The following is a 13,870-nucleotide window of genomic DNA, read 5'->3' as shown; positions in this document are numbered from 1 at the left end:
AGAGAGAGAGAGGGTTTACGGAGGGTCATCACCATTTGCAGAGTCTGCACCAGTGTTGTCGTTGTCATCGCGGAGGAGTGTCCTTGTCTTCACAAGCTGCCGCCATCGAAACTGGGTTCGTCACCGCTGAAGCTTGTCGCCGCCGCCGCTGTCGTTGCTACCTCGCTGTCGCCACTGTTGGATATTCACTGGAGGGAGCCCTCGCTGTCAACCCCATTGTCGGAGTTACCGCAGGTCTGTCCTGGCTTTCTTCCTAAGTACGGTAATTTCTCTTTGTTAGAAACAAGAGACTAAATAGGAGAAAAGATTTGTGTATTATTGAGTATGTTGTGGAAAGTACAATATACAAAGGGTATATATAGCTGCTAACAGGATCAAAGTTATAAAAGCATAGAATCCTATAATTAATATACAGATACATTATATAAATACAAATAATACTAATTGATTTAATTTGATTCTAATTATTCTAGGGATGAGGGAGCAATAGGAAAAATATTTGTGTATATTCAAGTTGTCTGGAATGATACAATATAAAAGGGTATTTATAGGTGTTAAGAGAATTGTAATAATAAAGACGTAATATTCTATAATAAATATTCAGATATACTAAATAATTCTAATGAATGCTAATTGATCCTAATATATACTAACATTCCTCCTCAAACTTATTTGAAACAAATAAATAAAAAATGCATAAACTGATAGAACAGGTGCAAACGGAACTACTTGAAGAAAGCGCAGATAGAACTGTCGGAAGGAATCGCAGACGGAACTATCGGAAAGAAACGCAGATGGAACTGCCACAAGGAAACGCAGGCAAAACTGCCACAAGGAAACGCAAACGAAACTGCCACGAGGAACGCAGACGGAACTGCCACGAGGAAACGCAAACGAAACTGCCGAAAGAGAGCGAAAAGTTTATGATTTCTCCATTAGATCAGGTAAACTGTGCATGGCATTAGTGTTTGATCATTCGACTCGAAAAGACACAAGACGGAAAGAATAGGCTAGTCGGTGAGGTGAAAAAGCATCAAAGAAGTGACAAAAGACAAGAAAAATAGAATAGAAGAAAAGTATGAAAAATACGGTGATTTCACCAAAAGAAAAATAACATATCTTCTTCAGAGAGGATACCATGGCTCTGATACCATGTTAGAAACAAGAGACTAAACAAGAGAAATTATTTGTGTATTATTGAGTGTGTTGTGGAAAGTATAATGTACAAGGGGTATATATAGCTGCTAACAGGATCAAAGTCATAAAAGCATAGAATCCTACAATTAATATACAGATACGCTATATAAATACAAATGATACTAATTGATCTAATTTGATTCTAATTATTCTCTTAACACTCTTTATCGGAACCCTCAAAATTTAGTATTCTGTTAAAGTTTGTTAAAGGTCACTACAAGAAAAAGTAATATTTGTAACAAAAAAATGTTACAAAAAACCGGAATTTTGAAACAAAAGAAATTTGTAACAAAAAAAGGCCGTTGCAGTATGTTCCATTACAAAAAGTTTTTGTAACGAAAAATGGTACTGTTACAATTCAAATTAATATTTTGTAACAAATTTTTTTGATACAAAAACCAAAATTCGTTACAAAAGTGATAACAAATTTTTATCTTCAAAATATTTTTCGTGACAATATATTTTTTCCTATCATAAAATTTTGTTACAAAATATAACTTGATTTTGTAACATTTTTTTTCTTTAGTTACAAAAACGCAATATTTATTTTGTAACAACTTTTTTAATACAAATTGCATGCATAATTTACCAAATTATTTTTTAATTAACTGATATATTAACTACTTCACGAAACAAGTCAATATTTATATAATATGTAAAAACATAGATAATTCAAACATGCTTCATTTAACTAAAATTGTTTTAAAATAAAATAACATTAGTGACTACATTGATTAGTTCTACAAGTTATATTTCTTACACAAGTTCAACCAAAAGTTAAAGGTGTAACATAGATTAGTGTCTCTATGAATTAAAATGTTCTTGAGTCCTTTAGATAGCATGTTGTCACCATTTTAGCACTCCTATAAATAAGAAAAAGCGAAACAAAAAATTAGAAATAAGATATAACACCAATTATAATTTTTTTCATTAACTTTTATCCAAAATTTTTATAAAAATTTTGACAAAACCTCCCCTAAAATTTGGATATTTCCACTGTCTACGGTTCCATAAAAAATAACCAATTCATTACTTACTTCTCAGCTAATACACAACCAAATTTATCAAACCAAATAATAGGACATTATCCATATACAATTAAACTATACTAATAATGTATGAATCATTTATGAATATGTATTAAAAGCATAAGTAATTTTAGGAGTACCTTTAATTGTCTAGTTTCTTTCATTGTCAAAGCGCACTATGAGTGAATTCACAACGGCTTGTTGAGCTTCCAATTGAGCTTTCACTCGAGATAATTTTTCCTCTTCCCGTGTTCGTTGCTCTTCAAGTTTTTCTTTGAACACCTCAATAGTTGTCACAATGAAAAATTCAAACCTGAAAAGAAGAACTTCCAAAGTAACAATAACAGCCTTGGATGGTTTCCCTTGCACTGAAATAGGAGACAACCCATATAAGTTCAGTTTTGCGCAACGTAAATAGTCCCTTTATGATGTTTGAAAAGATCAATTTAGATTGTATGATCCACAATATAGAATGAGAAATAAATTACTTACCAAAGATTAAAGGGAGGATAATGAGGCAGACAAGGAAAGCCATCCTCACGAGAAATGAACAGCCCAACACATTCAACAAAAGGCCTAAGATCAAAATTACAAATAAAGAAGAAAAGAGAATAGCCAGTTATAGAAGAGTTGAATTGAATGTGTGAATGAATAGAAAAAAGCTGAACTTACAGCAGATAAAACATAAAAACAGAAAAAGCCATAAATATTGTCAACACATACTTAAATTCTTTTTTCTTGTAGACATTACAGTATTCATATAACTTTAAAATGACTTAATCATGTTAAATATGCTATCACAATTTGATAACTTACCTCTGTTATTTAACAATAGTTCACACTACCAGAGCAAGCAAGCACTCATCATTTTAGCACAAAACTTCCTTGCTATCAGGTTTACATCACTAACTTCATAGTATTTTCAACATACTCTTGCATACTTCAGTATATACATATCAACATGTTCTACCTTACTATTGTAAAATCAACCAGAGACACAGCCAGTCACACATTTAATCCACAACCAAAATCCATCACATATCAAGTATTCATCTATTTGCAATAATCCTGTAAACTTTTCAAGCATTCAAAGTTTAAAATATTTAATTTAATAAAATATCCCCTACATTGATGTCGCAATCTGAGGAAATTGCTAAACACAGCAGCTCCATCGGCAATTCCAACACCCGCTTCCATGGCGGCAGCAGTAGTGGTTATGGGAAGCTCCAACGCTGGTTCCGGCAGCTGAGGACTCCGGCAACTTGCGGAACCCGGAGGCAGAGGCAGAACAGAGCCATTTTTTCAAATCCCCATTAGTAACTTCCTTGTTTTCTTTTTCATTCGCGTTACTCTTCACGGCGGACTTTGGCGACAGCGACGAACTCTGGAGGCGGCGACGCAACAGTAACGATGGGATTGGAAGCAACAGCGATAATTGGGCGTACAAAAACGATGAGAACTCCTCCTCTCCCTCACATTCTATTCGTTTTCCCCCTTTTCTGCTTGCGACAGTGATGGCGACGGGCCCTGGTAGCAGCGGCAGTGGATTAGCAATGACAGAGGCAAGGCACGACGATGACGGAACCCTTGGCGGCAAGACGCGAGGACTTCGTGGCAGCAGAGCGCGGCGATGAGATCTGTTTCCAGGGGCGGATAGTGGTAACATTGAAGGCTCTGCGACGGGAGTAACTCGACGGCGACAGTAGAAGCTTCAGTTGCAGCAAGGACAGTCTCCAAGGACGACGGCGGGGACGGCGGAAATAACCCACGGCGACAGCAGCGACGTCCTCTTGCTCGATCTCTCCTCCTCTGCATTACTCTCCTCTCTTTGATTTTCCATTTCTAAAGTTTGTTACGTTGAAGGGGATGAAATGTGGTAGGGTGCGGCTGAGTGATGGTAACTTGGTAAGGAAGGGTAAAATTAGGGTTAGGTTCCTCAATTTGGGAGTTAGGGTTCTGATTTTTAATTTGAAAATTAGGGTTAGAAATTAAAAATTTTATAAAGAAAAAAGGATAAATATGAATAAATATTTTGATAAAATTGGAGGATAAAATAATTTTAAAATCAAATGTATTTCATTAAAAATATTTAAAAACGTTATTTATCAACATATTGCTAAGTTCAATTAATTATTTTTAATTTAAATTATAAAATAAACGTATTCATCAAATTCTATATATTATAGTTTAAATCTAAAATATCAATTATCTAATTAAATCATATACCCTTTTATTATTTTTCCATCACCAGAACTTTAATTTCAATTTATATGAAATAACTAATTAATTATAATAAAAATTGTACATAAATATTAACTGACTTAAACTTAAAGTATTTATAAAAATCAATCTAATCATTTTTAATAAATTAATCTCTAAAAGAAAAAATTAATAAAATAAAACATAATTCATTCATAATAAAAATTACTTAAATTGAACGGTACAATTCTTTCTTATTTTTTAATTACAAAAATGATAATTTCAATTATACTAATTATTCAATAAAGATTATATAAAAATTTTAATTAATTTAAACTCTAATTATTATAAAAAAATTACATAAAACTCCTAATTATTTTTAAATTCAAAGTATCATAGAGTTTTATTTAATTACTTTCAGTAAAATAATTTTTTTAAAATAAAATTCTCAACAAATATAATAAATTTAATTATCCAAAAATTCGGAATGTTCATCAATATATCAATGAGTTCAAATAATTATTTCTAATTCAAATTATAAAATAAACGTATTAATCACATTTTATAAAATAAAATTTTAAATCCGAAAATATAAATTATTTAGATTATCGATATAACTTTTTATTATTTTTCTATTACCAAAAATTTAATTTCAATTTATATAAAACAACTAATTATGATAAAAAATTGTACATAAACATTAGGGGTAAGTACGATTTTGGTCCCTAAAGTTTAGCGCCAAAATCGATTCCGTCCCTCTTCTAATTTTGGATTTAAAATCGTCTTTAATGTTTTTTTTTTCGTATTAAAATCGTCCTTTTAATTTTTTTTGGACAAAAATACCCTCACCACTACCAATATAATTACCTCCTCCACCACCACCACTACCAACTGCCACTCCACCACCATTATCAACATCATCATCACCATCATCATCATCATCAACACTCACTGCCACTCCACCACCACCAACACCACCACCAACGCCGCCGCCGTCCCCTTCCTCCCTTTTCCCTTCCCCCTCCCCCACCCAGCGTCCCCACCCGTCCCCTCCCCCTCCCCGTCTCCCCCTTCCCCCTACCCGCGTCCCCACCCGTCCCCTCCCCGTCTCCCCCTTCCCCCTACCCCGCGTCCCACCCGTCCCATCCCCCTCCCCGTCTTCCCTTCCCCCACCCCCACCCCCACCCCCCACCTCCACCTCCACCTCCACACAGAGAAGCAAAAATATAAAATCAACAAATTCAAACACAAATTTAACACAAGCAGAAATAGAAAGCAACAAATCAACAAATCAGTAACAATACTATTCCACAACAAAAGAAGAAGAAATCCAGAAATTCACAGAATTCACAGAAGAAGAAGAAGAAGAAGAAACGGACGGCGGTGCGGCGGCGGGAAGAAACGGGCGACGGTACGGTGGCGGGAAGAAGAAGAAGAAGAAGAAGCGGCGGGCGACGGGCGGCGGTGCGGCGTCCCCCTTCTCTCCCCCCTCCACCCTCCCCCACCCCCTTTCTCGACCCCCCTCCCCCCTTTTTTTCTTTCTCTCCCCAGTCCCCATCCACCCCGCTTCTCTGATCCCTTTCTTTCTTTTTTTTATTTTATATTTATTTTATTTTAAAATTTTATTTTTTTATTAAAATAGGGGTAGTTTAGGAATTAAATTAAAAATTTTATTAAAAATGACGATTTTAATACGAAAAAAAACGTTAAGGACGATTTTAAATCCAAAATTAGAAGAGAGACGAAATCGATTCTGGCGCTAAACTTTATGGACCAAAATCGTACTTACCCCTCATTAATTAACTTAAACTTAAAGTATTTATAAAAATCAATTTAATCATTCCTAATAAATTAATCTCTTAGAGCTCAATTTAATAAAATAAATCATAATTTATTCATGAGGAAGTATAGGGAGCCAATGGAATATCTGTACAATGTGTACAATGGAGGTTTAAGAATGTCCGATTTAGTATTAGAGATATAACCATTAGTGTTACCTTTTCCTATCAGCTTAAACTTTTGAGATGATTGGTTTCATGACATGGTATCAGAGCTCTAGATCCGAAAGGTCAAGAGTTCGAAATGTCAAGAGTTCGATCCTGAATAGAATGGGTGGTGTTCATTTTTTAACTCATAGCCCATTGTACATATTGTACAAATATTTCATGGATTCCCTAACGGGGTTCTTTATTCATAATAGAAATTACTTAAAATATGTAAAATATTTTAATTTTTGAAACAAAATAAAATTATTCTAAAAAAAATACTCTCTAGGTGTTTAACATTTTGAAATAATTTTTTTGTTACAAAATATACTTATATTTTGTGACAAACAAATAACTTGTTATAAACAATGCTGAATTTTGTGACAAATTAATTTTTTCTTACAAAATAATTGAAATTTTTGAAATAAAAAGATATTTTGTTACAAAATATTTCAAATTTTTGTAACTATTTTATTCTTTGTTACAAAACATTATAATATTTTGTAACAAAATAACAGTTCGTTACAAAAACTAATATAATTTGTAATAAAAAAAATTATGTTGTTACAAAATATTAATATGTTTTGTAACAACTTTTAATGTTGTTACAAAATATTATTCTTTTATAACAATCACCAATTATTATTACAAAAAATCATTTTTTCGTAATAATTTTAAATTTGATACAAAATTTTTGTTACAAATGTTTCATTTTCTTGTAGTAATAACAAGAGAGAGGACACGTAGAGCGCGATAATTTTGAGTTTATTGGACTCAAAAGTATGGTGATGCATTTTTTTTAAATAAAAAAATTTTTATTCTATGTTATCTTTTCTAAGAAATTTACCAAATAATTTGGACTTTGCTTAGAGGGACAAGTGATCTCACGCCACTTTATTTTATTTTTTTTTATGAAAGATATGAGATTCGAACTGTAACTTTTTAATTGAGTATGGAAAAATTATGCTATTTAAACTATTACTCATTGGCCACTTGAAATTACATAGTTACAGTAATTACATAATTACAGTAATTACCTGTAATTCATTAATGCATTAATTAGCTAGGTGCATGCATGCCAGAAACGTGTGCACTGTGCACTGTATACTCCATCTTGTCATATTACTTTATCAAGAAGAATTCATTTTTTATTCTTGACACTCTCACATTAAGCGGTGTCGTTTGTTTTTTTTGGGTTAAGATGGATTAAGGAAGCTTCCAGATACACCACCCAATATGACCAGGTTTGTCAAGAAGGCCCCAAAATAAACATAAGTGGAAAAGTATATCCTTCTCCGTTGAATTGGATCCACATTCACTAACTCAGGTCGGTGAACAACTTAACCATAGTTACCTACTACATATGCCACGTGCCCTAATCGAACGGTCACAGCCTACTATATATACCTCTCGTTCCCAATTTTAAACCCTAACTAGTGTAAATCCAATTAGTACCTTGTGATCATCTTCTAGTGCTTTCTGTGAAAATGGCAAATCCTAGGGTGTTCTTTGACATGACCATCGGAGGCCAGCCAGCTGGCCGCATCATCATGGAGCTCTTCGCCGACACAACGCCGAGGACCGCCGAGAACTTCCGTGCACTATGTACCGGTGAGAAGGGAGTTGGCCGCAGCGGGAAGCCCCTCCACTACAAGGGCTCCTCCTTCCACCGTGTCATCCCCAACTTCATGTGCCAGGGTGGTGACTTCACCGCAGGAAACGGCACCGGCGGCGAATCAATTTATGGCAGCAAGTTCGCTGACGAGAATTTCATCAAGAAGCACACCGGACCGGGTATCCTGTCGATGGCGAATGCGGGTCAGAACACTAACGGATCTCAGTTCTTCATTTGCACCGCGAAGACAGAGTGGTTGGATGGGAAGCATGTTGTGTTCGGGCAGGTTGTCGAGGGCCTGGATGTCGTGAGGGAGATCGAGAAGGTTGGGTCCAGCTCTGGCAGGACGTCGAAGCCAGTGGTCGTCGCTGACTGCGGTCAACTGTCTTAGACGGTGTTGACCAAAGCGTTTAGTGGTGGCTCTGATACCTTAATGTACACCTGCTCGTGTTGTTGCCTTTTATGGAGTTATCGTTGTTTGTTTTTCGTCTAGTTTTAGTAACAGTGTTAAGTTGAATAGTAGAAATATTATGAGATGAGCTACTATAGAAGAATAAAATTGTGGGCAGGTGGTAATGACAACTAAGACATATTTACATATATATGCATGGTGTATCTATAATTTTTAGTTATGCACTTTGTGTGGGGTTTTTTCTTTTCTGATATTTGGGTGTTTGCTTTGTCTTTTGGTTTATGATTTTGCATACTGAGATACTATAGTTTGTTCATTCTGCATTTTGCATTTTGGTTAGATTTTTTTGCTATTTTTTGCTAACACGTTTTTTTTGAAAGAGAGAAGCTCAATACAACAAGTGGAGCAAATCAACATAAAGAACCAGTGAATATCATAAAGCAATCTAGGTAACTCCTAACAACACTCATGCTAACACTGCTATTGGAATTCTTTGTCCAATCTAACAACTGCTTAGCTATCTCTATATTTCTTTAGAGCTATATATATATATATATAATTTGCAGTTGATCTCATTGAAGGAGAAGAGTGATAATAACATCGCATAAAAAATTCAAAAGTTGTAGAAAAAGAATTGGAACCTAAGCTTGGAAGACAATCTCATGGAAAAATAAATTTTCTAAGATTAAAAGTCCAAAATTTTAAGATGCAATGCAAAGCTCACAATGAGTTGGGGCAATGGAGCATATAGGAAGAGCTTGCAAGTTCAAGGTGTGGTTATTGGACAAAGAGATGCTAATAGCATGAGCGAGCAAGTATAGGGTGAGAATTGCATTGTGAATATAGGTGTTGTTTCACGTAGTGTATATGAACCAAACTAAGCAATCTTTGTGAAGCATTCCGTACTCTTCAGATTAGTTGGGTCAATAAATAAAGTAAACTTTCTAAAAAAGAACTTACTCTAAATCTTACCTTCTAAACCTCCAAGATCCTAGACTCTAATAAGATGCACTTAAAAAAAATGGCAGATTATTATCCACTTTTCAGGGCGCATGCTAATTTTTTATAGGGTGATGATATTGTTATTTTTATTTTTCATGATAGTATTTTACATATGATTATTTTTATTGTATATTTACATAAATTTATTAAAAAATAACTGATATTAAAATAGAATGATAATTTCTAAGTTATTTTTCTATATTACATATAAACAATGAAATTTACTATCCATCATTAGGGATACATGGTTAAAACGGTAGTCAAATTGGTTTTTCAAATTTTCACTCAATCAAATTAGTTTTAAAAGTTTCCAAGATCAATTGTATTCGTTTTCTTCAATTTTCCACTCAAACTTCCGTTATTTTCACACGGGTATATTGAACTCTATAAAATTGAAATTAATTTTAAAATTTTACAAGATCAATTGAATTTGATCTCTTTAATTTTTCTTTTAAATTTCTTTATTTTCATTAGGAGTGTATTATTGAATTTATGTGGTTTTAAATCCTACAAAATTGAGTTCAACTTTTCGAAAAAAATATATAAAACTCTTACACTTAAATAAAATGAAAATTTAAATAAAAGAAAAAAAATAAATATAAAAAGAGGAAAAATAGGTTGTGAGTGATTTGATTGTGAAAAAATGGGAATAAGAGTAGTGATTTGATTGTAAATTATAAAAATGTTTAGTAGAAGTTTAATATTAATACAATCTAAAAGAAATTTCTTAGGAGTAAGTAAAAATAACAAAATTTAAATAAACGATTCTGTAGAGATAAATTTAATTTATCAAAAATTTAATAGATTGATTTAATCAACGCATTAAATTTGAGGGGATTATTTTAATAATTACATACCTATCAGTGCAAATTTTCAATTTATCACATTACATAATACATATGCCATGTGGAAAATTTTTAATTATGTACCGTTTTATCTTGATTTCTCCTGGTTAGATTTACCTCAAATTGTTTATTTTGAAAAAAGTTATTATTTTAACAATCTCCTTATGGAGAGAAATGTTCTGTGTCTTCAAAATTTTAAGCAGGTTCATGTTTGATACTTGGGATTGGATTTCAATAATTTAAGAATAATTTAGTTCAAGACATTACAATAAAAATTATTTTTAGTAACAAATTTTTAACGATAATAATAAAATAATTACTATTGTTTTTTTTTTTTTATTAAAGATAGGAGACTCGAACCCGCAACCTTTTAATTGAGTATGGGGAGACTATGTCATTTGAGCTATAACTTATTGGCAAAATTTAGAAAAATAGGAGACTCGAACCTACAACCTCTTAATTGATAATGGGGAGTTTATGCGCAACCTCTTAATTGATAATGGGGAGTCTATGCGATTTGAGCTATTACTCATTGGCAAAAATTTAAAAAGATATGTGACTCGAACCTGCGACCTCTTAATTGAGTATGAGAACATAAATAATATATTATCGATGACAAATATGTTAATTGGGTTAATAACTTAAGTGAATTTGATGAAGTATTTTAGTGTGCAGGCCCAATTTGCTTTTGTTGTAAGTTTTGTAACCCAAATCATGAAAATCCAAAGCAGCTGAATGGAGATAAAAATAAACCAAGTCTAATGCCAATCAAGATTCAGTGAAGCAACCCTAAAGCTTTGTTCTCTTTGGATGTTGGTTGGAAGTAGAGAGTAAGTTTCAGTTTGTGTTCAAACACTAGAAAAAAAAAGGAAAAAGAAAGTTAATAAAAAAAATAATGTCTAATCAAGGTAATCAAAAGCATGTTAAAAAGATCAGAGGTTAAAAGTAATTTATTTTTATTTGTATGCAAGTTAATTGCTTCACATCTTCTTTTCCTCTTTGTACCACTATTTTAAAAAAAATGAAAAAAATGGTGGCTGAATATTTCTACTGTGAATCAATGGTTGAAAGTGTTTTTTTGAGCCAAAACACAAATTTAAGGATTTAATTTTAGGATTATCACTGAACAAGAAAAGTTTCTGCGGCTCCTCCCTCTTCGGTAAAACCAAATTAGATTTCAAATTTCTAATTTTGGGTTGATTGAAGAAAGACAAGAGAATAGTTCTGCAAGCCCAAAGATTGCTAAGTTAACTTGGTGAAAAAAATCCTAGTCGTGGCTCAAAAAAGGTATATAAAGGAAATTGATTCTCATTATTAAAGTAAGGAGAGAGAATCAGAATCTGAATTTCATACCGGGAGAGAGTTTAATGTTTTGGACAGTGTTTCTATTTCAAGAGAAACATTTCGCCAAAATAGAGAGCTTTATCAGAGAGAGCTAAATCCAGTTCAACTTATAGGCTTATAGCATAAATGCTGTGAATCATCATCTCCTTCGTATTTTACTGTATATTTTTTTTTTGTATTATTTCTGAGATAAAAAGCAAGAAAGAGAGACATTGAGAAAAAGTTATAGAGTGAAAAGGCTAAGAAAAACACTTAAAAAGAAAAATCAAGAGTAATTTTAAATTTTTTTTGTTGTATTTTCTGTTTTGTGTTATGTACCTGAGAAGTATCTCTTGCTAAGTTGAATAAGCACTTGAGTCTAGATAGTTATATAGTCAATTGAAGTTTATATTAAAGCTTGTGTAGCTATATAGGATTTAGTTGAGTTCTAGAGAATTGGTGTATGTAATACTTGAATTGATAGTAAAAATTTCAACAATATTGTAGTGGAGACTCGATATAAATTACAGGTAACTGAATCAGGATACATGGCTGTGTTATCTTCATTCTCTCTGCTTTAATTCTATTTTCTGCAATTTATGAGACAAAACGAAATTGTCTCCTGCTTAATTACTTACACAGACCAAACAGAAATTAAGTCTACAGATTTATTTTGAGACAAGTTTAAAAAAATTAAAAAAAATCATAAATCCAACTCCCTATTTTTTAGACCATTAAAAATTTTTAACTATTTTTTTATTTAATTTATATTTTTGTGGCTATTATATATTTACCATTATTAACATAAGTTATAGTCGCAATTATTATTATCACTAAATTATTACTTCTTTTACTTATTGTTAATTTTTTTTTAAATTAATAATTATTGTCAGTAAAAGTATTCCTAAATTAAATTATTGAAAGAGAAAAAAAAAAAAAAACTGTTCCTTTGTTGAGATTTGGATCTTCAGAAAATACATTTCTCTCCGTCACTGTAATGGAACTCATTTTCCTCCATTATCGACCACCGCCTCCATAGGCCTTGCCACCGCCGTCCATCCTACACTCATTCAAACCGCATCTCTATTCCTGTTTCGTTTATCCTCCACCTCAGATCTGCGTTGTTGTCTCGGATCCACCGTCGCCAAGGTCTTCTAGTTCCAGATCCACCGGTGCTGCATCATCCTCAGATCTACTCTTCCGATTGAAATTGCTGCCAACTTGTAACTGTAGACTGGGGATTCAAAACTTGAGGAACCAGGAGGTCGAAAGCGGTGGAGATCATCATCACAATCACAATTGTTCGTCGTTTCTGCAATAGAGTGCTAGCCATCGTCATCCACTTCTTCTCGGTGCTTGACTTGATTATCATAGCTTCTCTGCATAGTAACACTTATTGATAAATACACTTCGTTTGACTTGATTTGAAATTCTGCATAAATGAAAGTCAAATAGCTAGGATTTTGGAAGAGACATAATTGATCATTAAATTTGTTATGAAGTTAGGTTATAATTACGAATTCTTAACTCCATAGGATCATAGCAATGTTCGTAACTCTTCAATTGGGAGAATACAATCACCATATTTGATAACAACAAGTTCTTGCTGTCCTCAAAAGCTAAGATTTAGAAGCATACCTTTAAAAATCAAATAATTCCTTCTCGATTTCTCACAAATGAAGATTAATACGCAAGTACTAAATCTCTTAATATTTTTTTCCATTAGTGTTAGTTGAAATTGACTGATTAGTGTCTTGAGAATCAGGACAAGGCATTGAGGACACCTATTTCTGATGTGGTTGTTCCTAATAATTCTCTGCTTAGATTGGTTAATCCTGCAACGAGGTAAACAAGCAGCCTACTATCCCTACTAATACTTTCTAGATTTGATCATATATGATAATAAATAAAAAAATTAAACTATACTTGTTGGGTTGGTATGCTTACCATGTGTTTGTTGAATTGCTTAGTCTAATCCACTCAGTTAATCTGGTTCAGGTAAGTTTGTCCAGTGTTTCTAACGACAAGAATTTTGTTGACTTGTGTTGAGCTGGATTAATAGTGAATTGAACTGATGATTGTGCTAGTATTAGTATAGCAAGTTTATAGGTTGCTTTGGTGAGAATTCTTTGTAAGTGTGCAATGGGATAAGATTCTAATGTTTGTGAGTGCTTGTGTGGCTGATCTTACTGATAAAATATGCTCTGTTACATCATACATGGATAGTGTTTGTGTGTGTGTTTTTTTATGAATCATGTTTATTG

At 32.8% G+C, this 13,870-nt stretch overlaps 1 protein-coding gene and 1 long non-coding RNA gene across 2 annotated transcripts; one reads left to right on the top strand and one right to left on the bottom strand.

Moving 5' to 3' along the window:
* Window positions 1-7,682: 7,682 nt before the first annotated feature.
* LOC107618293 (peptidyl-prolyl cis-trans isomerase 2) lies at window positions 7,683-8,687 on the top strand. The gene has a single exon (XM_016320310.3). The coding sequence runs from the start codon at window positions 7,897-7,899 to the stop codon at window positions 8,413-8,415; it is 519 nt and encodes a 172-aa protein (XP_016175796.1). The 5' UTR covers window positions 7,683-7,896; the 3' UTR covers window positions 8,416-8,687.
* A 3,850-nt stretch (window positions 8,688-12,537) lies between these two features.
* Window positions 12,538-13,870, bottom strand: LOC148546662 (uncharacterized). The gene is made up of 2 exons (XR_015899074.1): window positions 13,554-13,870; window positions 12,538-12,985 (listed from the first exon to the last, which is right to left on the bottom strand). It is a non-coding gene; the product is annotated as an uncharacterized LOC148546662 (long non-coding RNA).

The sequence above is a fragment of the Arachis ipaensis genome, chromosome B9 (assembly GCF_059453495.1).
Source record: "Arachis ipaensis isolate K30076 ecotype BB chromosome B9, ASM5945349v1, whole genome shotgun sequence".
NCBI classification, from domain to species: Eukaryota; Viridiplantae; Streptophyta; class Magnoliopsida; order Fabales; family Fabaceae; genus Arachis; species Arachis ipaensis.
This window is presented reverse-complemented; position numbering and strand designations above follow the sequence as displayed.

What these genes read in the sequence shown, in the direction of transcription:
- LOC107618293 (XM_016320310.3), top strand. Translation starts at nt 7,897, where the DNA reads ATGGCAAATCCTAGGGTGTTCTTTGACATGACCATCGGAGGCCAGCCA.